This window comes from Plectropomus leopardus, chromosome 19 (assembly GCF_026936395.1).
Source record: "Plectropomus leopardus strain MGB_pleo_1.0 chromosome 19, ASM2693639v1, whole genome shotgun sequence".
Taxonomy (NCBI): domain Eukaryota; kingdom Metazoa; phylum Chordata; class Actinopteri; order Perciformes; family Serranidae; genus Plectropomus; species Plectropomus leopardus.
The window spans coordinates 19,341,534-19,366,308 of record NC_142194.1 but is presented as its reverse complement, the minus strand read 5'-3'; the positions used below and the strand labels follow the sequence as shown (position 1 = coordinate 19,366,308).

General features: G+C 38.7%; 1 protein-coding gene across 1 annotated transcript; it reads right to left on the bottom strand.

Moving 5' to 3' along the window:
• Positions 1–1,577: 1,577 nt before the first annotated feature.
• ace (angiotensin I converting enzyme (peptidyl-dipeptidase A) 1) lies at positions 1,578–23,737 on the bottom strand. Its single transcript, XM_088070402.1, has 25 exons — positions 23,282–23,737; positions 18,438–18,605; positions 18,234–18,321; positions 17,528–17,671; positions 17,161–17,352; positions 16,577–16,674; positions 16,210–16,379; positions 15,871–16,094; positions 15,572–15,716; positions 14,346–14,444; positions 12,964–13,086; positions 12,664–12,869; positions 11,755–11,891; positions 11,259–11,417; positions 10,035–10,122; positions 9,559–9,702; positions 8,563–8,754; positions 8,028–8,125; positions 6,683–6,855; positions 6,123–6,346; positions 5,882–6,026; positions 5,639–5,737; positions 5,266–5,388; positions 3,356–3,540; positions 1,578–2,101 (listed from the first exon to the last, which is right to left on the bottom strand). The coding sequence occupies exons 1-25, from the start codon at positions 23,513–23,515 to the stop codon at positions 1,911–1,913; spliced, it is 3,849 nt and encodes a 1,282-aa protein (XP_087926528.1). The 5' UTR covers positions 23,516–23,737; the 3' UTR covers positions 1,578–1,910.
• Positions 23,738–24,775: the final 1,038 nt, after the last annotated feature.

Below are 24,775 nucleotides of genomic sequence, written 5' to 3'. Positions count from 1 at the left end.
ACATGTTTACTCTGATAGTTGCCACGGATGGGGGCATGTAACAAATCCATAATCTCTTCCTCTCTGGCTTTTTATTCTCATATCGGATTCTGTTATCATACAACCCTGGCTTGGCTCTTCATCAGTTTGGGCACCAAGTTTAACGACTTCTCTGACATTTTAGCAAAACTAACTACAAACGCGCAAAAAACCTACTGGAGGGAAGTGGCAGATGGCACTGTTTTACCCTCCAGGTAAGCGTTCCTATAAAGCAGGCGTGTCAAACTGGTCCACAGGGGGGCCGGTGTGGCTGCAGGTTTTGTTTCCAACCAAGTAGCAGCACACCAGACTCGACTCATTTAATCAACTGATCTCCGTCTTCAGACAGTGGATTGGTCAAACTGTGTGCTCTTGGTTGGTTGGCACAAAAACCTTCAGCCACACCGGCCCCCCTGTGGACCAGTTTGACATGCCTGCTATAAAGGATAATTATGAATACTATGTTGTTTTTGATGGTCTTCAGACGACATATTACAGTGTTACGTTTTTGATTACTTTTGGACAACACTCGACACTGTTGTTTTCGATGATTTTTGTATCACATACTATACGATGTTGTTTTTGAAGATATGTTTACGCCATACTATAGTATGACATTTTTCAATGACTTTTGGACGAATTAGTATACTTTGTCTGTCGTTTTTGATGATTTTTTGACGACATACTATAAAATGACATTTTTGAAGATTTTTGGACAACATGAAAAAGATGATGATTTTTGAATGACCTACACTACAATGTCTTTTTTTGTGATATTTGGACCAAATACTATATTTGCCGTTTTTTATGATTTTTGGACAACAAACTGTAGGATTGCTTTTTTGATTATTTTTGGATGACATACTATTCTTTGTTGTTGAAGATTTTTTTACTATTTACTATAACATGATGTTTTTGATGATTGTTGGACAACATTACAGTGTTATATTTTTTTTAATATACTATGGCATGTCTCCCCATGCTATTCTATGTTGTTTTCAGCCATTTTTTTGACGTCATATTTTGAAACTTTTTGACATAGTATACTATGTTGTTTTCGGCTTTAAACAATGTATTAAAAAGTCATTCAAAATAGCATTAAAAAGTCATAGTAAAACATTTTGTTTAAAATGGCAAAAAAGTGGCAGTATAGCATGCCATCCAAAATAGTCTACAAAAATCATCCATAACAGCATGACAAAATTTATAGAAGTATAACATGTCATCTAAAATGGGATAAATATATATATATATATAGTGTAACATGTTATCCAAAAGGGCAAGAAAAAGTAAATAGTATTTCATCCAAAATAGTATAAAAAATCCTAGTATAGTATGTCTTCCAAAATAACAAAAAAAAGTCATAATAAGGTATGACATCCAAAAGCATTGCATAAAATGTTGCAGTTCAGTAGATAAAAGTTTCGGGAGCTGGACTCAACACGTCTATCTAACCAAAAGTCTCTTATTAAAATATTTTTTAAAAATATTTGCAGATTAATTGCTACCATCAACACTGTGTGTTTTTCATAACATCTTGTTTGCACACATAGGCAGAATAAATATTACATGTCTTTATTGTAGAAATGTCAACAAAAGAAAGAAATATAATCAAAAATTTAAAAATGCAATCACTGACTTTTGAGACATTCATTTAAATCATTTACTCTAAATCTTCAAATATTGTGAATAAATTATAAAACTGTCATGTTCTTTTGCATAGGCAAAAATTAATTTTACTCAAAGTGTTTACAATAAATATACAAGACTAGACAAGGAGGCAGAACAAAAGGAAAAACAGATTTGATCAGACATACTGTACAGCACACAAAAACACTGATGTTCACATTGAGGTTGGTACTGTGTGAGTGACAGTTAGCCATCACCGACGACTAGTCCTTTTGTTTGAGCTCCATCGTGGATAAGGACCTTTTAGACTTTTTTGACTTTCTGTACTTGTAGGCCAATAGGATGGTGGCCACCAAGAGGACTAAACCAATCACCAACAGGACCCACTGGCCAGCTATGGCAGCTGCACCTTCCACACTCATACCCAAGAAGTCCACTTTGGCCTTACCTTCACCTACAGGACAAAAAAATCAAGTTAAGAACTATGCCAAACTATTTTTCCACTCACTCACAAACTCAGTCATTCAGATTAACATATTTATAAAGCAGCTGCTCTCCACAGAGGGATGTTGTTCTGTCATTTTCATCCAGTCCTACACACGTCTACTCATAGCAGCTTCAGGGAGAGCACTAACAGAGTATACCATAAAAAAATTGATGGTATTATATGTCACAGAAAAAATATGTAATTTCAATGCATGCCATGGATACTATCATAAAAGTACAGCATGCCATTAAAATGTTATTTGACAATATATCATAGAAAAGCCATTGTTTGGTAATGAAACCTTTTATTGAAAATGCTAATTCTGTATTACTTTACGTAATAAAGTGTGCCAATTTTTTTTTTTAAAATCAAAGGATATTTTGCTATTAAAAAGTGCCAAATAAATGTATATTGTATGTTATAAAAAATGTCCATCAAAGTAAGTGATCATAACTATGTACACTAACATAAATGTTTTCAGTAAAACCTAAGTTCATAATCCGGATATCTAGCCCCCTAACTAGGATTTCTTTTCGTTCCTTCGATCTCTACATTTAACCACCACTTTTTTGACAGTTAAATAAGCCTTTTCTGTTTTATAGTAACCAGGAGGACACATATTGACATTAAATCCAGTGTTTCCTCGATTAACAAAATTACTGAATCGCAGCTTCAAAATCAGCAGCCGAAAAATAAGCAATAATACTGCCTGTAGGAAAATGAAACAAGATTATATTGTTTCTGCCTATAGAAGGGTCAGCATCAGCATCTAAATCTGTAAACATCCATGTAAATATGTAGGATATTCGAATACTTTGTATCAAAGACATCTATGTTGTTGACATTGTTTCAATTCTTCAATAACAACAGCTGTGCTATTATTTTCCTGCCATTTCCTCTGAGTTCACTCTTTCACTCTGATGCAGTATTTCACCAATTCAATAGATACTCATCTTTTCAGCACAATCTCATCAGTAAAACAAAAGGAACAGGAGATTGATTTCCCGGTAAGCCACAGCAGAGGAGAAAAACAAAATTATTGCTTCTTTCTGAAGATATTCTAAAGACTTTTTATCCGGGGAGGAGTTCAAAAACATTTGGCTTGGAGACTGGAAATCTTATTTAAGAAAAAGCAAGCAGGCTTACATACATGTGTGTGCTTTTATTCATGTTTCTGTGAAAGTATCAAAGTATGTGGATGCATGAATGTGTTGGACATACTTGAAGGTTTCCAGTCGTACTCTGGCCACCCGCGAATATCGTTGTTCTTGTTGTTCTCTTCCTCTAGCCAGTCAATGAGAGGTTTGAAATACTCCATGAGAGGCTGGGCACTCATTTTGGGTTGGCCAGTGATCATGGTCATAGCCTCTGGCCAAGGCTTACTGAAGCCCAGCTTCATCACATCACTGCAAACGAAAACACGGGACAGAGAGGTCAAAGGGGATGAGAATCAGAGTGTGCAGCAGAGACGAGTACACTCAGTGTCATGCATGTGTTTACTGACTATAGCTATTACCAATAAAAAATAATTATAGTCTCTAGTCCAACTCATTACTGTTGGGGAGTAACAAACATATACAAAAATTACATAGAATTGTATGGTTAAAGTTACTGAGAAAAAAAGTCATTAAAATACAGTTACAAAGTAAATCTATCCAATTCATTTTTATTTTCAATCATTTTTCATCTTTTTAGCCTAAAGTAGCAAGCAGTAAAATGTAAAACACACATTACTTTTATAAATAAATTAAAATGGTTTTTAAAGGGTAACTAATGACCTGTAATATATTAAATTTCAGGAAGTAGCCATCCCAACACTGCACTTACATATTAAGAATGAATAAAAAATAAAATACATTATTGAAGCTGCAAGCAGCGATCAAAGAGCCCTTGCACCCCCATGTCAGTTGAGGCACTGGTGATCTCCAGCTAAAGCAGCCATTCATTTCTGTGAAAGTTGGATAACGCACACAGAGAGTTTGGACCCTGGTGTGAGATATTTCACATGATGTTGTAGTTCCAGTGCCCACTAGATGGCACTGGAGGGCAAATAAATTCCACGTCATCTTGGTGTACATAATTTGTAGACCAAATCATGAATATTTAATGTAAATTAAAACATAATTGTCTGGCAGGGCTAACTTCCTGTTGCCTGTAGGTGGCGATATTACAACTAGTGAATTTTGTCATACAGATGTGATCAGGGCGGGACTCTTATCACACCTATGCAGATCTGACAATGAACATCAAAGGTACAACAATTTCCTGTTTTGTGGGGAATCATTAAAATTCTACGCCGCGCCACGGGAAAACTGTTAAGTTTTGTGTTGACCTTTGATAAGTTTTCATCAACAAGAGGTTAATATTTATAATATAATAATATGATAAGGTTTGTAAAAGTATGAGGTCCAAAATTGCTAAAAATGAGCACAAAATTAAAAATGTCCAACTTCCTGTTCCCATTGGGGTGGGTCCAAGAAGCTTTTATGTGCATCTGTGCATGATACATAAGTGTACCAATTTTCGTAATTGTAGGTGGCCATTGGGCCATTGGGGCTGTTCCCATCGGGGCTTCACGTTAGGGGGCGCTGTGGAGCCATTCTACCACGCTCGTTACCTAAACCACCAAAATACAAAATTCTTTGCCAGGCCGGACGGGCATAGCAATTTTCATGAATTTTTATGGCATGTTGTGACTTCCAAAAATGTGAAAATGCAACGTTCAGTGCTCAGGCTCAAATAATAATTTGTTGGATTTCAGCAGGGTCCTCACACCGTTCATTGCTTGGGCCCTAAAAAAACACTTCTTTCCCCAGGCTGTGAGACTCCTAACTCCAAAAAGATGGAGCAGAATTTAGGATGAACTACAAATTCATTTCTTCTTAAACCACATTTAAGAAAAATGACTAGATCTACCTCGTACCTTTTACGTTGTAAATTAAAGAACAAATAAACATCAATAAGAAAAATAATAAAAAATAATTTAAGCAAAGACAGATAATCACTATGTAAAGCATTTAAAATGGACCTAAAAAAACATAAAACTGTGTAACAGTTAGAAGTTAAGTTACAGGGTAACGCTATGGAGTGGATATGTGTGTGTGTGTGTGTGTGTGTGTGTAGGTACGAACCCCAGCAGCTTCCCAGCTTCTTTAGACTTGTAGATGTCACAGTTATGCAGAGGTCCATCATGCTTGGCAGCATTACACAGAGCCTTGTGGAACTGAAACTGGATGACGAAGCTAACAAAGTACCTATTGAATGTCATCAAACATCTCCTGTCATTATTTTTGCTTTAATGCAAACAGGGATCAGAAAAACACAAAACAAACTGGTGCTGTCACTTCAATTATACACAGTGATGACTGATTTTCTGTCACCATTTGAGTAGTGGTGTTTATCTTATCCTTCCATAGTTCACTGTAGTGTGTGGAAGCTCTTATCAATCTATGTGCACTCAATTATCAGGTGCCATGTTTGTTCTGTCATATCAGTAAACTTTACCTCACATATGGCACATTAGCAGGGATGTGGAACTTTGCACCTGGGTCGAAGTCATCCTCAGTGCGGGTTACCGGTGGACACAACCCCTGGTACTTCATTCTGCAATGCAATAAAGTATATTGTAGTTTGTGTTTAAGTACACCAGTCACAAAATCAATCTACGACTGATTGATTAACTTTCCTCTTTTTTAATGACTGATTTTCATTTTTCCAGATGGTACATATTGATCTAGTGCACTTTACCTGAGGTTCCACCACTCTTTATTGTATTCAGATGATGGGATGCGTCCATCAAATACCTTCCACCTCCACTGATCCATTAGGTAGCCAAAAGGTAGGAAGGCAATCTTGTCAAGCGCCATGCTCATCAGGAAGTTGATTTCACTCTCTAGAGGAGGGAACAGAAATACCAAAATCATGAGCTGTGTTATAACACGGCATGCTTTTACACAACTATACAGTGCTTCTGGTAATACTCGCCCACCGCGATTGTTTTCAACTTTATCCAGGAGGCCGATGCTCTGCAGATGTTTGGGAGTGGAGACAGACAGGGCTAGCACATCGCCAATGGCTTCATGGAAACCGGGGTTGGCTCCATCACGGAAGGACACAGGCTGTTCTTTATACTGCAGGAAGTACTGGACATGGCCCATTTCATGGTGCACCGTGATCAGATCATCCATAGTCACAACTGTGCACTGTTTGATCCTAGAGACACAAACAAGGCCACAATTATGTAAGATTTAGTGGCATTTAATGCAAAGGACTGAAAGTTGAAACCAGCTGAAACCTCTCCTATATGCCACATGTGAACTCCCACTTAGGATCCCTTCAATGTTCATTATTTAACAGATTTCTATTGTCAGCGGAATTATCCGCATTATCTGAATTATCTATACAATCAACAGAACATACTTATTATATTATATCCCATATCTGTGTTGTCCTAAATTCTATACACTGGACCTTTACTGCTGGAACACAAACTCAAGATAAAAACAGGTTTCTTTAAAATCACAATATTAAGTTAAAAATAATAATAACCTGAAGTCTTTTCGGTTATAGAAATCCCATGCAGAGGCGTGGCACACCACCTGGCGTCCATCAGATGGCTTCTCCAGCATGGACTTCTCCCAGAACTCTGGTGGCATTGGCAGCAGACCCAGAGATGTGAAAAACTTGTCTGATTCCTGGAACATTTTGATAGCATTCCAGCCCTGAATAGGAGAAGGAGTATAGTGAAGACACTTTCATTAAACAGAAAAACTCTGACAGCAGATCCACAATATCCACACCATAGACTGTATATAAAGATGGACAACATGCCAGTTCCCCTAAAGTGTAAGATTCTAATCTCAGTCGCCTCCTGGTGTCTGTCTGAGGTATAGGTCATACAGCCCGCCCCTCCATGTTAATGAATGGGACACCAAACTAAAAACTAAAAGTACACACCAAATATTGTTTTTGTTGTTACTGTGCTATTGTTTTGTATCAGTGTTTTACTGTTTCTTGTTGCTTCGCGTGGCCTGTATTCTGTCTTGGGAGTCCACGTTTGTTGTTTTTGTTGCTGTCTTTATGGTGTACTGCTCCTGTTACTTTAACAGCATTTGGTTGGTGGACCTCAAAGCTCTGTTGGAGTGTGATGGTGTAAAAGTTTCATTAAATAAGGTGGTGCCAGCCTGTTTAAGACCTTAAAATCTTAAAATCAATCCTGAAGCGGACAGGAAGTCATTGAAGGGAGGCCAATACTGGTGTTATATGATCATGCTTTCTTTTTCCAGTTAGGAGACGAGCGGCTGAGTTTTGTACTAACTGGAGGCGACGAAGAGAAGACGAAGAGAACAGTTTTGCAGGCAATGAGAACACTCACATATAGTGAGCTGCACTAATCTAAACGATACGTAATAAAAGCATGAATGGCTCTCTCAAAATCTTTAGGACTTTTTCGTTGTCCTTGTAAATAAAATAAATGAAAATGAAATGATGTAAGTGTGTGTATATTTAAAAAGTTTTGCAGGCAATGAGATTTTCAACATTTGGAAAAACTAAGTACAAGTACATTTTGAAATGGGATTATAGCACAAAGTGTACACAAGTTAGGTTTCTAAAAGGATAGGTGGTAATGTACCCCATAAATATGTTTACAGTGTCTGCTGTTTTTATCCAGTGAAATTAAAATTCTCTGTGTTTATCCTCATTTTGCCTGATTCTCCACTTCGAAAGCATTTGAGTCTCATTTTCAATAAAACAAACTGATCCTCAACCTTCAAAGTGGTGAAAGAATGCACAAGCATGTGTATCTGGTTGTGCGTGTTCTTAGTGTGTGTCCTTGTGTATTCATGTGTGAGTTGTGATCATTATGCAACAGCTGGCTAATGTGGTCATTCACCTGTGCAACCATTGCAGGAGTGGCATCAACCTGCGTAGCGTGTGGATAGGGAATGACCAAATCCATGATGCCAGACCACGTCTGTGCCCACATGTTGCCTGAAAGGACAGAAGAACGCTTTCAAAAAACTAATTTTTTTCTGAGTTATGGGGAAAGTCATCCTCTGCTCTGCTGGCGTTAAACCAAGTGGGATTTGTGGCTGTGAGTCCAATCCCTAATCGTGTGGAACTGTCACATGTAATCTCACGCTTGACACCTCTGAAAGCAAAGTAAATCCTGCCTAAATCCAGAATCATCTTAAGCCAATGACAGAATATCATAGGGGTATGCTGCCACACAAAAGGAGAGTTTGGGCTAGAATGTTAAAATCCTTAAAATTCCAAAGTGCAATACTTAATATGGTTTTGGCCTGTGACCTTAGTCTTAACCCCTGAAAGCTTGGTAATATCTGAAAACAGTGTAAAGCCCAAACATTGTACTCAAATACAGTGTGGCTTTATGAAACAAGCCTACAAACTTCTTTCTTGTTACTCACCCAGCAAATGAGCTGGAATGGGTCCCTTCAGGTTGATATACTTGGAACCATACTTTTTATACAGAGCCCTGCGGACATAGGCATGCACATTTAAGTATAGCGGCTCCAACTCCTTCCACAGAGCCTCCAGGTCTTGCTCAAAGGTGGGGGTTTCATACAGGGAACGCCAGAAAGCCCCATTATCAGTGTGACCTACAGACAAAACCAGAGGTAAAAAACATTTATAAGTGAAATGCAGGCAGAGTTTCATGCTAACTTTTGAAGCTGCTTCTGAGGGGAAAATACTCTAAATGGCAAGCTTAAGATTACAAGGGGAAACTCAAAAGTTGGCCAAAAAGAACAGAAAAAACCCTCACAGAGAGTTAGATATTAATATTCGACCACCTAAATGTCTGTATGGTCAGTTCATGGTTTTCAGTCTGGCACAAAGCCCTGGAGGGCAAAACAATGTTCCAACATGGTGGCCATCAGTGGAAACTCCACTGAACTGCAGCATAAACCTATCAAATTTTCATTTTTTGATGTCATGAATAGGGCTGTCAAAATAACACATCAATTTCAATTAATTAATCACAGAAAAAATGCCGCATTAAAAAAATTAAAGCTGATTAATCACATTCTGTGGTGCGCTCTGACCTGGTGCTTACTGAAGGCTACAGTGACTTTGTAACATGAGTTTTCGTACTATTGTAGTACCTCACGCTTAAAATATCACCTCAAAGCAAAGCATTTAGCAGCGGACCCAGCTAAACACAAGCACAGCAAAAAAAAAAAAAAAAAAAAAACTCTATATAGTCAGGCCAAGGAAAAACAGCAATCACCACTTAGTTATTATTAGCAATGATGGCATTGTGTCATAGTGTTGACACTCCCTCTGAAAAATGAAATTCTCAAACTGCTCTCTACTGCTCTCCAGGGCAAACCTTATATTTTTCAAATGAGAGAGATCAGAGGGAAACTCAAGGTGGATGTAAAAATTACTTTTTAAGGTCATACCATTGAGTTTGGCAGCTGTGTTGGCCAGTTCAACATATCTCTTGTAATCAGAGCGCAGCACTTTGCCAGCAGCATCTCTCCATCCTTTCCAGGCAAACAACAGCTCGTCATAATCCCTGGACTCTGCCATGATCTTCTGGAGATCTGAAACACAGCAGTTTTTTATTAAAGTAAGTTTACCTTCTACATACTGTACACTGGAGAAGAGCATTCATGACGTCTTACAGATTTACTTGTGAAATACTCAAGGTCAAGGTGATAGTTATGGCACCTATTACAGTTATTCCATTATTTCATAGTAGCAAATAATTACATATGTGAATTGCCGATATGTCAACAATAACTTGCCATGATCTACTAAAGTATTTAGCATTACTGCACTTTTTTCTCATATGCCACATTTGCCTAATTCTTTATTTTATTTAGATTCTTTGGTGTCTTAATTATTAGTATTGGCAAATTTTTCATAGTCTTACCTGGGTCCAATGGGTGGCACGTTCCATTCTCTCTGCACACCTCAGCCACACTGTATTTGGTCTCCATGTTGGATAGGAGAGTGTTGTACTGAAAAGGTAAAGACATCAGCCAAGCATTAGATCCCACTCAAAAGATGAGCAATTAGCTTTTTGACTCCAAAGAATTTTTAGAGGAGCAGGATCTTATTAGAGGATCCAATTCCTCTGTCTAGTCTTAAATGAGCCTGTCATTCCCTCGGTGCAATACTACAGTTGAAGTTTCAAGACGTTCATGGTAGCTGGTTCTTGCTATTGCCCCAAACAGGTCTAAAAACAAAGTATTTTTCTATCTTGTGCCTTCAGCATATTTAGAACATCTTTAAATGTGGCATTTCCAGCACCTTCATTTTGAATTGACTGTTTCATCTCAGCAAGTAGCGAAGGTTGCTCACAAAGGCACTTTAATCAAAAAAACTAAGAGTAGAAGTATAATAGATGGCATCAATGATTGGGTGAAGTCTGCAGACAAACTCATTTAATTTGCTTCATTATAGTCTAGTGATACTCAACTAAGGGTGCTTTCACACCAGACCTGTTTGGTCCGCTTTAAACGGACCAGAGTTTTAATTAATGAAATAATTATTTAATTAATTTACAATTTAAGAAACTGATTAACATTGGGATTTTTTTCGTACTTTTAATGTAAAAAGGTGCATAAAAAGTATCAAAATAGAGCCTGTTTATCAAAGAGAGTGCCATGGAACGATCCCCCAGACATTTAGACAGTGGTCTGGGCTAAGCGCTGAATGTCCTCAAATCCTATAAGCATCTCTGTGTACACCTAACCTGATATACATCTTTAATGTTTGTTTGCCCTTGGCCTCCATGTCATTAAAAAAGGGGGTTAAAAGTGATAACAATCAAGTTGAGTTTCCCTGTTCTACATGGTTAACTTTGTTTAAAAAGTTTAAATCTTCATCTTTTATACATGCTCTAGCAACAATATCATGAAATGCTGTATGAAAGAATTTCCTCCCTTCTCAGTTAAGTTTACATAGTTAGCTATTTGCCTGTAATGATTGTTTGTTACGATAAAAAAACAGTTTGATTTTCTACATGTGGTTTTATGTCTTATTATTGTCAAGAAAAAAGACAACTTCCTGATTCAACTTGACTAATAAAAGAATTTGTTCTTGTGGTGCAGCTCTCTCTCAAATGATTATTTGTAAATGATCTCCTCCACACCTCTTCCAGTTGTGTTGAGGGCAGCGCGGCCCTCTCAATATCGCTGAGTTTTTTGACGATGCGTTTGACCGAGCCGTCCTGGAAGTCAGTGGTGTCATACTGACGGGCCCGCTGTCCATACTTCAGGGTATGGGCTGACATCTCAAGGTTCTTCTTAAGCTAGAGAGGAATAATGGACACTCTTTAAATTATTTACTGTTCATTATGTGTCAGTGGAAGCAGGGTGATTGGATGGATGAATGGAAAGGTTAAAATGCACAGATAGGGTAATTAGGTAGATAAAGACTATACATGGGTTGATCAGCAGCTCACTGGCATAATCAATTATTGATTCATTGACACTTTTTTGATAAAGAAATCATTTTATTGATTATTTGATTGATTCTTAATGCAAAAAATCAACAAAAGATGTAACAGTCATTGTACTTTTGACTGATGACTGATGATGTTTGGACAATGTTAAGGTGATCTCAGTGGTGTCAGTCTGGGGTCTCACCATCGCCTCCTTATTGGCTTCATTGATGTCAGTGTTGTACTTCCAGGAGGCCTCAGTATAAGCATTCCACACCACCTCGGCTGTGCTGTTGTACTCGTCCAGAAACTTCTTTGCATCAACCTCGTCTGTGTTCTTGTCTGGAAAAAGATGATGACAGACAAGTCAGCTGAAATACTGTTTATCAAGATCCATGTAATTAAGTCTGAAAAACACTATCGCATTTAGCCCTTTGAAACCTGAGCAATCTAGCAATCTGGTTTGATTTCTTTAGAAAACATGGTGTGTTTTTTAATTATTTTCTTGTTTCATTTTTATTTTTTCTTTCTAATGCATGATGCTTAATTTCAGGTAATTTTGTTGTTCCTTTGAACTAATTTCTGGCTAATTTTGGCGGTCTTCTTCTCTCCATGTTTTGGAAGGATATCAAAGCAATTTGCTCAGGTTTCATGGGGTTAATAATTAAAATAAGGCAGAAATGTAAATAACAAAATAAAACAAAACATGTTTTAAAAAAAGTGGGTTGTTTAGTGGCCATGTGGTTAAGCTAAATTATGATGTGTGAACTATGATTATGATGTGTAAACACAACAGTCTTTTCGGGGGGTGTTCACTTCCAGTGGAGAAGAAAACTGAACTTTTCTGTTTGTGTGCATGCATGCAGAGAAAATCTTGGAACAGACTGCAAGACATTTTACCGAAGCTAAAGAAACAGTTTACACAACTCCACCATGTCTAATCCATCCTGCACAGCCATCAGGTCTTTGTTACATCTTAGAGAAAAAAATATGATTTCTTCACTTTCTCACATGCTGATTTATTTAGAATGTAGCAGATAGCTTTTATATTGTATTTCCCTCCAGATTCTCTTGTTGTGTCATTTGCTTACTATTCATTCTGGGCAGCTCTTACCAATATCCTCAGGGTAGCCCTCAGGGATGGGTGGGACCCAGTTGAAGTCAGGCCATCCCAATGTCTCGCCAACATTTTGCTTTTCCAGCCACTTAATAATGGGGTCAAAGTATTTCATCAGTGAGCTGGCATCCAACCTGTTGGTCCCTATAGCATCCTGGAGCACTTCAGGCCAAGGTTTGGAGGAGCCAGCCTCTAGAATTTTCCTGGAGGGGGTTAGAATGAAATTGCATTACTTCTCTAAATTCGTTATTCATGCTCTGTGTAATAAAGTAGAAGAGACCTAATCAGATAACATACTTTAAAATTTCTCCTGCTTCTTTGGACTGGTAGATGTCACATCTGTGCAAGGGACCTGTTTGATTGGCTGCCTCACAGAGTTTTTCATGAAGCTGGAACTGCAGGATGAAGCTGACAAAATACCTGCAAGGAAAGGAATCGCTCCATCATCTCTTTAGCTGAATATTGAACTGTAGTCACACTACCACTCTCGTAACATTCACAACACTTTCACTTTGAGAAAGTAAAGTATGAAGTAAGAAAAGACAGAAAGCATAATGAAATGTGATTTGATAATCAGCACTTTTTGTTAGCTTATTTAAACTCTTTAGTGCAGGCACAAGAACAGTATAAAACTAAATAATGATTACCACTGCTTTTAGATGATAATAATGCTGTAAGAGTACATTTCAATATCCACGACACAAAATGTGTTTATCTGTAGGACCAGTGTGTATGATTTCGGGGAAACTATTAGCTATAGGGGAATATAGAATTTAAAACTATGTTTTCATGTGTTTAGTCACCTGAAACTAAGAACTGTGTTGTCATGAGCTGAGAATGAGCCCTTCATAGGGTACTGGCTCCAGAGAGGGCCTTTTCTATTTTTTTTCCAAGCAGCAACCTGAAAAAATTAAGCCAATGCAGAACTGCCAAAAACTGCAGTTCTTTGTTTGGCCAATTGAGGCCGGCTCCAAAAATGAGTAAGTCCACATAGTGTTAAGATGCCAACCTTTACAGCAGAAATAAATAATAATTTATACAGTTTGTTTTTATATCACCTCAAGGCCACCGTAAGCTATTCTACATGCTAGGAGAGGAGGGGTAATACCCCTTGTACTTAGCTGTTATCTGCAATCTCACTACTAGATGCTACTTAAACTTACACACTGCTTCTTTAATTACATCAAGTATTTTGTTTTGTTTTTAACCACCTTACAGTCCCCGCATTGTTGAAGAAACCAGCCAGAGTCTGAGGCTTTTCTTTTAGAAGCTTCCTGTTATTGTAGGGTTATTGTATCGTTGAAAACCACACTCAAGTGCCACTAATTGATTCCAGATTACACCACACAATATCTTAACTCCCAGATCCCCAGCCATTCATTCACATTCATTCACTTTATCCTATTCACATATTTCCCTGGTGCCCCAATATGTATGTACAAGCATGTACACAAACAAACACACACTAATCGTGGCTTTGCACTAAAAAGGCCCCGTTTTAAGTTTGAAGCTGTTATATTAATTTTTGACAAGCCTATATGAGTAAATCTAATCAGACAGCTGGGAAAACACAAAATTCATGTCATGAAAATATCAGTGGCCCAGACTGATTATCTTATTATATCTGATTATATTATTTTGTATGTATGTGAGGCACAATATTGTGGCTGGAGTGCTACCTGATGTACGGCGTGTTTCCAGGGATGTGGTATTTTGCCCCAGCATCAAAGTGCTCCTCTGTACGCCTGGTAGGTGGGCAGATGCCTTGGTATTTTGTCCTTTAAAATGAAATAAAAAACAAACTCAGAACACACTGGCATACACTGGTTACATAACTAAGACATGACTTCTGGAAAGTTATTCAGCCAAAAAATAATGTTTTCTTTCCTGTATTCGTTAAGTTTTATGTATCAGCTCAGCATGTGTGCTCTTTTGCCAGCAACACCTTGGACACAGACATGCAGACACACACACACATAGACACACTTAGCGTAAATGCCAGCCACGATTACTGCGGTCTTCTACTGTTACTACGGAGGCACTTGATTTAATATGTTGAGTCTGGAATTTTCTCAGTTTCTCCAGGTGTAAAGGGGTTGTTGGCTATCACTCACTAACTGAACATTACTTTATAGCACCTATTACAATTTTTTTTCCATCATAATAATGTATAATATGAAAGAGATTGCTCATAGTGTTAGTGTCTGAATCTGGAGCTCCCATCTGCTGCCCTAAGCTTAATAGCAAGTTTAGCTCATTGTTTAGCTATCCAGGCTGCAACTTTACCATTTTGGTTTACTCTCACAGGTCTCACAGTGTTGTTTTTGGTCAAGCTAAAAAGCTCTAACATCCAACTGTACACTACCCCCTCTGCACCAAATGTCAGACAGACACAGTTACGGACCAACTGGTGAATGTAGTGGAGCATTTAGCAGCTTAAGAGCCAGATATTTGAAGGAGGTGGAGACTAAAAACAGAGCTAAAAGAAAGTGATCACTGGACTGTCATTCATCAGGTGGACAAAGACTTGACATATTTGATCACTCTAATAATGTACAAGCTCCTGAAGAGGTAAGCAAATCTTGGCTAACAAGTAGACCATATCAATATAAATTGAGGCTGTCGTGTTTACAACTTGTTCCTGCTGTTCCCAGTGACCAAAAACAAAAATCTGTATTATCTGTATCTGCATTCCCTTAACACATCTAATGATTCAAACAATGGAAAATTGCTAGCTGGTTAACTTAGTTTAGCACAAAGACTGCAGTAGCTTCATACAGTGTTTACATGTATTGTCTTCTAATCTGTCCCTTAGCAAGAAAATAATCACAATTCCCAAAAGCCAAACTATTCTTTGATGTGAAATATCTTGTAAGTAAGATCAAGCCTGTGCATAAAAGCATACCTGAGGTACCACCAGTCAGCGTTGTAGCGATCTGGAGGTGTACGTCCACTGAACACACCCCACCTCCACTGGTCAATAAGGTAGCCAAAAGGAAGGAAGGCTATTTTCTCCAGAGCCATCTTCAATAGGTAGTTAGTATCAGTTTCTGGAGAAAACACAATGCAGACACACTTTTTTTTTCACATTCCATGACAACTAAGATATCGAAGAATTAATCTAAATAAATGTTAGAAATTCATCCACAGCGGTTTTATGTGCATGTATTTCAGTTTTGTTTTTTTCTGTCGCAGTAATTTTACCAATGTCATTGGTCACACTGTCCAGCAGATCTATGGTATGCAGATGTTTGGGTGTGGACACAGAGAGAGACAAAACATCGCCAATAGCCTCATGAAAACCGGGATTGGCTCCACGACGGTAGCCCACAGGCTGGTCCTTGTACTGCAGGTAGTACTGGATATGCCCCATTTCATGGTGTACAGTAAAGAGCTGTTCCATCGTTACTGTTGTGCACTGCTTTATCCTAAAGAGGATGAAATGACTTTGTTTTAGTAGTTTTATCAAAGAGATGAGCAATAAAGTTGACAATGAATTAAGGTTGACTATGAATCTCTTCCTACGACATTCATTAATTTTACCTAAAGTCTTTGCGGTTATAAAAATCCCAGGCAGAAGCATGGCACACCACCTCTCGATCGTCAGGCTTCACCAGCATGGATTCATCCCAGAACTCATCAGGCATCTTCTCTAAACCCAAAGATGTAAAGAACTCTTCGGCAACACGAAACATGTGCGTGGCATTATAGCCCTGTGGAGGGAAAATAATCAAATGACAATTTAGCTCTATATTATCTGACAAAACTGACAGGAAGCAGAGAAAGAGTTGGATTTAGGAGATCTATCATTTAAGGTCACTGTCTATAAAACCAGTAGAATGTTGTTGTTTTTTTTGTTTGTTTAACTAAAATTCATCCCAGTGGTGCGAAATCTTTCCCTCACACTTACTTGTTTGACCATTTCATCAGTCACATCCAAGTTGGGTTTGTCAGGAAATGGGATCATCATGCCATAAATATTATTCCAGGTCTGGGCCCACATATTTCCTGAGAGCGAGGAAGAAAACACTCTTAAGAGACAATTTTAACTTCATCAGCTCAGAGGCAAAGTGGGAAATGCCTCATTCACACTAATGTCATAAGCACACAAAATGACTTGCAATGGTGTGTTGGCACTTTGATGCTGTTTTGTCCCTGCCATGTGTGATTACATCTTTGTAGCTTTTATGAAATCATGAATGTTGTTGGCTGTATGAAAATGATTGGAGCATTGACACAAAATATGTGGCCTCAATTATTTTGATGCAACTATTCAACTTTATGATAATTAACAGGTGTGAACTAAATAATAATCTGTGGCATTGAAAAACTAGACTCTTCCACACTCCCCCCAAAAAATCCATCTTAACAAAATGAACTCATAACCCCTCTTTTTCTGAAAACCAGAAAACCAGTCCTTTTAGTAATGCAGAAAATAGTCACAGCTCTTTTCAACAAAAAGCATATGTAAGTAACAGAAATGTTCAGTTGTACCTAACAGGTGGGCAGGGATGGGTCCTTTTAGGTTGATGTATTTGGGACCGTACTGGTTGTAGAGCTTCCGGCGCACAAAGGCATGCAGATGCTGGTAGAGGGGTTCAATGGTCCTGTAGAGTCCCTCTATATCCTCCTCAAAGGTTTTAGACTCATACCAAGAGCGCCAGTCAGCTCCAGTATCCGCAAACCCTAAACAGGACAAAATATCAATGTTCTTTCACTCTCTTTACAATCTTTCCTTTCCTTTATCAGTTATTTCTATGTCTTTACTCTTTTGTTAGACCATTATTATTGAATTAATAACTTATGGTAACATTATGAACCTTTGGCTCTAAATGTCAAGTGTCAAAAGGAGAGTTCTCACCATCAGCTCGAGAGGCTTTGTTGCTGAGCTCCACAAACTCCGGGTAGTACTCCCTGAGAGGTACACCTGAGGCATTGTGCCAGCCCTCCCACACATACAGCAGCCTCTTGTAGCTCCTGGAGTTGGCCATGATATCTGTGAGCTCTGCAGAGTGAAAAAAAAAAAACACCTTCAGTACGAAAGAAAAAGAGACGTAAGTACTTTGAATAACCCTGTTCCACCTTAGATCATTTCCAAAAGCAGCGATCATTCTGGGGACTGCACTTTGACAACAGTAAATTAGCTTTTTTATGGTTATGAGTAATAATGATGTTTGTGAGTGCAGTCATTTTCTCACAAGGCAGTTGTTGCTAACAAAACACAGAGCCATTGTTCAGAATGCCTGCTGACAGTGTTAAAAGCTACGGACATGATGTTTCTATAGCTTTTTACTCAACACTCATGGGTACTTCCATAAACACTTCCTGTGGAGACCTCTCTGAAGTCATTTTGCCCATCCTGTTACTTTTCCAAGAGCCGATAAGATCTTAACCACTTACAGCTGTTTTTCTCTCTAGACTTCCTCTCCACATTGTTGAGTGTTTCATAATCTTTAACATGGTTCTAATCTCTTTTTTTTCATATAATACCAAAAAAAAAAAAAATCGGAGTTGTATAATTCATACATTAATGCATCAACCTGAGCTGTTATTCTGTTTTTACTCACCAGGTTCCAGGCTCCAGCTTACGTTTGGCTCTGGATATACTTTGGATGTTGAATAAATGTTGTCCATGGTGCTGAGAATTGTGTTATACTGGAGACACAAAAAGAGAAATTTGAAGTCAGTCTTTGATGCTCAAAAGTCAGCAGTAAGACAATGACAAAAGAATTTTATTATTTCTTCTTATAAAATATGAAACAGAAACAAACCTTTTGTCTTTCATTCTCGGGCAGGTTGGCAGCTCCCAGTATCATGATCTTGTCCAACAGTTTCTGGTCTGAATGGTTGAGTGCTTTGAGAATCTGACTAGAGAAGACCTGCTTGGCCTTTAAACCCCATGCTGAGGAGAAGGCCTGCTCTTCAAGGGATGCATTTACCTAAAGATGAGAGGAAGAGAAAAATATATTGAATCTCTTTATTCCTGCATTTATCCAAAATGTAAAGGCCTGCCAAGAGGCAGACAGGCATATATAACATCAGCCATTTATCTTCTTTATGTCTAAAAGAAGAGGAAATGATGACATGAAGAGAACTAAGGCCTTATTCGACTGCAAGCCCAAATCCATTTTTGCTTCTTCATCTTCTGTTTTGTTTTGCTTTTTTTCTGGAAAAGCCATATTGTATCAAGATTTTTAGTAAAGTGTGAACCATAGACTATAATGGATGTAGCCATGACTTTATTAAGTGTTATATGGTGTTTTTAAGACTGGGCTTTGAAGCCTCGAGTTCTGCATGTTGGCCATTACTATCTTGGATTTTTGGAGCCAGAAGTGACCGTATTTGGATGAAAGTGTGGAGCTAACCTTAACACTAGCCGCTAGGTTGGTTTGTACAATGCATTTACAGCCTTGGTTAACTGTGGTGATGCTCATGCTAATTAAAATTTTTTAATGGTGAAAAAAAAAGGCTTAAAACCATTAACAAATTGTACTTAACTAAACTGGATATCCAACTCCTAAAATATAATCAAACACTACACCTGAGTTTTTAGGCAACCAAAACACTTACATTAACTGTTTTTACATATGAGAGTTAACAGTTAAGGCAATGCCTTGTGAATCTGGGGTCATGCCATAGTTACACGACCTGACTGTTATCGCTTTGTTAGCAACTTATCTACGGATGCTGCCAAGCAGTCACGCAAAGCAGCTAATTCCTGTTAAGTTGAATATTTTAACACGGGGGGCCTATGACTTACTCTTTGAGCCAGCCTCAAGCAGCCATTTGGGGAACTGCAGTATTTGCACTTTAATATTAGCTTTACTTTGTTAACCCTGGAGGTTGTCGCTTGGTAAAAATGTGAAAGACGCCCTCTGTAGCCACTCTCTCACACTACTGCAAAAGCATGGCAGACTTAATGGAAGAGGACCCACTCATTATTTAGATATTAAGGGCTCATTTTAAGGTAACAAAAGGTAACTATCGCACTGGATATATTTTTCAGCCCCAGAGCCTGCTGCTGGGTCGGAACATCAGAAAAACCCCACAGGCAAGGAGATTTTTGGAAACTGGATCCAACCCAAACTTGGAGGTTGTTTGAAGTGCAATTCCAATCTTATTTTCATGGATGCATCTCAAACTGTCAACTCATACACAATGACAACATCAAACCCAGAGTTACAGAAGTGCTGAGCAAAATATATTCACCAGTGGAAATGTGGAAGCATGAAAAATGCAGAACTATCTGTTGTCAAGTTGTGGTACAGAACTTGTTTCAAGGACGAAATGATTGACCTCCATTTCTCTGGCTTCCACATTGTAACAACAGCAACCTATGCTTATAGGTTGTTGATACACAAATCTGATCTCATCACTTGAAAACAACAGTGCCGACAGTCCATTTTAAAGATCTGATTTATGAAACAATTCTGATTTGTTGGCAGTCTGATTGTAGCCTTCAATACTGAAACAGATCTGACTATTTGCAGGGTCTAATGAACAGAGAATACCATCTTCTTTCTAAAGAAGCTTGGCTCTTTGATATTATATTATTTAACGGTCAATGGTTTTTCAGTACACATGCCTTGTTTTGCACTGCTAAAAAGTGTTGGATGGATTGTCATCACATTAGTGGAGCTCAGAGGATGAATCTTACTGACTTCTGTAATCCTCTTCTCTAGCGTGAATTGCATGTTGGTGCAGGCATTCATGATCTTTGTGAACTTTTGTAATCCCCTGACTTTTAATCTTACATAATCAGGTCACAATTTCAATTGGTCCAATACTTAGGTTTACCTATCTAATAGTTTGGTTTTCTTAACAATGCTCAATAGCTACTAGTGTGGCTGCACATTCTTGTTGTCCATCTTCTATACCTACAACATGTCTTCATTTGTGCCTTGATATTTCCCTTGACAGCTATACCAACATATTGTTGCTTTGGGATCAATAAAGTGCTCTTTCTCTTGTGGAAGTGAGGACAGTTCAGCAAAAAAAAAAAAAAAACAACTCAAGGATAATGTTTTTGACAAATGCCTTTGTCACTTATATATGGCCTCACTGAATCTCAGGAGCTTTTCTTAATGGCACTGTAAAAGGTCATGGACATAGACATTCTCTGTATATCATGACAGTGCTGGGTGAATGGATGGAGTCAAGGCTGCTGTGGAATATTGCATGGATAGTATATGTTTGTCATATTGCTCCTATTGAAAGCAAAGAACTACTGCTGTATTGTCACAGCACTCTGTGTCCTGTTAGCTGCACCTCTGACATTTTATTCGCTTGCGAAAAAAAAAACTATGATGCTAAAGTTAAGAAGTCACACTGTAAATTGAGCTGGCTTAATCACGCTTGGGAAAATAGGAAATACCTGCACAGGCAAAGATTGAGGTAACTACATCCTGCTAAAGCTGACGGAACAGTAGCTTCATTCCAGTAATGTTTTCTCTGAAGCATCATTATCTTTATCTTTCTCACAGCCTTTGCTAAAATAACAGGCTGAAAGGAGGGAAAACTGGTGACAGTGAGTTGAAGTATTAACTCTGACCTTTGTGCTCTTCCTCTCAATCTCTGTCCTTTTTCTCAATCGTTTTTCCAGTCTGTCTGCACCCACCCATCCACCCAGACAATCCCACTCTCAACCTAAGAAACACAATGAAGATAAGCCTTTTTTGCTGATTTTATTTCCCTCAAGTTCTTTTTGTTATACAAGCTGCAATGAGTTTTATAATTTGGAAAGAGCAATAGCTTACTCATTTACCCTCTACACATAACTTGTTTGTGTACAAAGGATAACTGGACTTGAGGGCAACACTGCTACAACAGCTTATTTCCAAAACTTGACACATTCTCTTTTACCATTATCTTTTAAGGTAAGTAATCAGATAAAGAGTTATTTTAAGGTATTTACATTCGAAATTCTTCTTGAAAAAAATCAAATTTTGCTTAGGTGACAAAATATTTCCAAATAAGGATTTATAGTGTTTCAAAATGAAAGTCTTCACTTGAAGTTAGTGCTCAAAGTTTACATTCAAGCCACATGAAAACAGCTGGCTACATGCAGTACAATGAGCCTTGGGTCTGATTGTGACACTTGAAGGCAGCTGGTATTTCATTGTGGGGTTCAAAGGACATCAGCCATTGATATCTACTGTCATCAGTTTTAATTCAACATGATAAGAAGCTTGTGAAGTGATGCTCATTCTGTTTGATCTTCCGCACGTCTAACGTGAGCCTCGCTTGCACTGAGATCAAATCACCCTCACCTCTAAAGCAGAAGAGAAAGTGTGTGTGTGTGTGTGTGTCTGTGTGTGTGTGTTTGTGTGCGTGTGTGTATGTGCATGTGTGTGCGTGTGTGTTTGTGTGCATTTTCTCGGTGTGCATGAGCATTGTGTACCAGTGATTCAATCTACCACTTTATTCTACTGATTTCAATATAACTGATTTACAGTGCAGCCTAAGTGAAATGCCAACCTTAGAACATTTCTTTGTCATGCTGAATTGCACCCCCCTCCCACCAGATAAGATAGAGCTCAGCGCTCTGATCCACTTTGATCCCATCTTTGAACTGTCCATACTCATACAATCTACAATCCCACTCATTTTTCACCTTACATCCCCAAACACATTCTTGAGAGCAGAACACATTCTGCAGCTTGACCTTGTTGACACTGGAGTGGAGGGGGCTCTGCATCTACACCTGTTCAGTGTGTGAGAGCAAAGCCTGGATAGTGTACTGAAATCCCGTTGTGACAGCTGTCCAAGCACACGCGGATTAAAAAATCCAGAGGCTTTGCCCTGAGTGTATCGGTTGGACAATTTGCTCTCATAAGTTTGTATATGACAGCTTGTATTATTTGCACGTAGCCATGAATATGGGTGACTCTAGTGCCTGGAGGCAAATAAAAACTCTTTCACACCTCTACAGTTTCATTGTAATCTCTTGCCTTGCTGTACTCCTCTCCTGCTTTATTGCTAGCAACCTCCTTGTCTAAAACGTTTATGCAAATTTTTCTCAGACACATGTTGAGATGAAACCATAAAACTATTCCAATCTGCAATTAATGAAATGTCTCATAGCTTGCCTCTAAAAAGCCCCATTTTGCAATTTTTGCAATGGTGTATTTTATTGGCTACAAATATAGTCACGTTAGACCATAAAAGGTATTGGTGTGTGTAAAATTGCATCCTGTAGTGAGTGCATCCATTTGGAGAAAGTGTATCGAGCAGAATATATCATAAAACAGACAGTTAAACAAATGAATTGCCAACAGAATGGCACACAAGACACCTTAAATATGTATTCAAAACTTGAGGATGTTTGCACTGCAGGCAATCTGATCTGTTTTATATTTCCAGTAATGCACATGCTGACTTGGCTGTATTGGGAGGAAACTGAGCATGTCATTCTGGAGAGAAATGAATAGGGGTGATCTCCAAATCATGCAGGGCTCAGCTCCACAGAAACCCTTGACCATGCATACATTCATGGTGACATGGTGCCAGTGTTGGCAAGCGCTAATCTAAATGAGCCAATTTCATACCAGGGTGAGAGAGAGAGATTCAGCTAACACATCATCCTCTAAGCTCAAGACTCTGGGAGTTGTCCTACCTGAAGCTTGGAGTTGTGATCTGTGATGTTGGTGTTGTAGTTCCAGCTGGCGGAGACACTGGAGAACAACACCTCTTCAGCAGTGCTGTTGTAGTCACTGAGGAACCTGAGTGCGTCGTCTGTGGTGTTCTGATAATTCCCTGGCTTCCAGCTGTCTGGCAGAGCCTCAGAGAGCCCCAAGACTGGCAGCAGCAGCAGCACTGACCACAGAAACCTGTTCACACCGGTGCCCATGGCTAGCCTCCACCAAAGAAAGAGTGGAGAAGAAAAAGTGTAAAGTGATAGAGTTGGAAGGAAGAGCTAAAAATACACGTGCTCCAATGAAATGAGAGTACACCGTCCCCCTGGAGCTGTTGTCTCATCCACTCCTTCACTGCTTCCTTCTCAGCCTCCCAGCCTGGCTGCTGGTGAAATGCACAGAAGCCAAAGCGAGCTTCTTTTAAAGTGTCAGTGTAACCCAGCCCACTCTTCTTGCCACTTTACAGCACTGGACACATTTCCCCTCCAGTTCCCTTCCCTACTTATCTTCCCTTCTATCTCCCTCCCTTCTTTTTCTGTTTACCTGCCAAGATTTGGATGGATGACAGTATCTTTGATCACATCCAAGTTTCTATAACTGTACAAGACTAGAGATAAGATATGGCACACTGGTGCAGTGTGCCTGTCTGCCTATAGAGTGGCGGATTCTCAATAACCAGTACTGGAGTGTCTGGGAGGGACTCCACATACTTTGCTCTCAGCTCCCTCCTTCAGCTTAGTGACAACAGAGGTAGGGGGAGGAATAGAGACGGGGGGAATGAAAGAGAGAGGGGACAGGAGAATGAAAGGGGAGGGGGGTGATGGGATTGAAGGCTGAAGGTTGAGAAGGCTGAAAGAGATATGCAAAAAAAAAGTGAGACAGGCACAAAACAGTAAAAGAGGCTCACCTTGAGATGTGTCTTTTTTTTTTAGACAGCACAGCTTTCTCTGAAAACACCAATCAAATTATTACAACTAGAAACTGGATTTTCTAATGTGACACTGATTCCTCATTAGCCATCAAAATTCTGTCATCACCCCAAAAAAGAGACAGCACTGACAGTTGACAGCTCTTTTTTTGAGAATGAAGTTCACAAGCTGTCAAGCAGTGGAGGGATTTTCTAGTTGTCTCCATTCTTGGCAGCTTTATAGCTTTATCCAAAGTGTATAGTCCCACTTTACTGTAGCATATAATGAGACAGGCTGTAGCACAGCAACTGTCAGTGCAAGTTGTGCAGCTTATATCAGTCACTGTGTGACAGTGTATTGTAGTTATGAATTTAGATTAGCACTCGGGTATTCATTAAAGGGGAATACATTCTACAGAGCTGTTGATTTTCAATACTTGTGAGAATAAGAAACGTGCACTTTCTTGGCATAATAACTAAGTATACAAGACAAATTCAATAAGTTTTAAATAAAGTGAGATGTTACATCAGTTTATTCTACAGGAGTCTGTATCTGAGAGAGCTGTTT

Bases quoted from the DNA above. Each gene is read 5' to 3' on its own strand.
- ace (XM_088070402.1), bottom strand. From the start codon at position 23,515: ATGGGCACCGGTGTGAACAGGTTTCTGTGGTCAGTGCTGCTGCTGCTG. The intron at 15,717-15,870 runs GTAAAATTACTG...TGTTTTCTCCAG, and splicing joins CAGTGTGACCAATGACATTG to AAACTGATACTAACTACCTA. The intron at 6,027-6,122 runs GTGGGCGAGTAT...TCCCTCCTCTAG, and splicing joins TAAAGTTGAAAACAATCGCG to AGAGTGAAATCAACTTCCTG.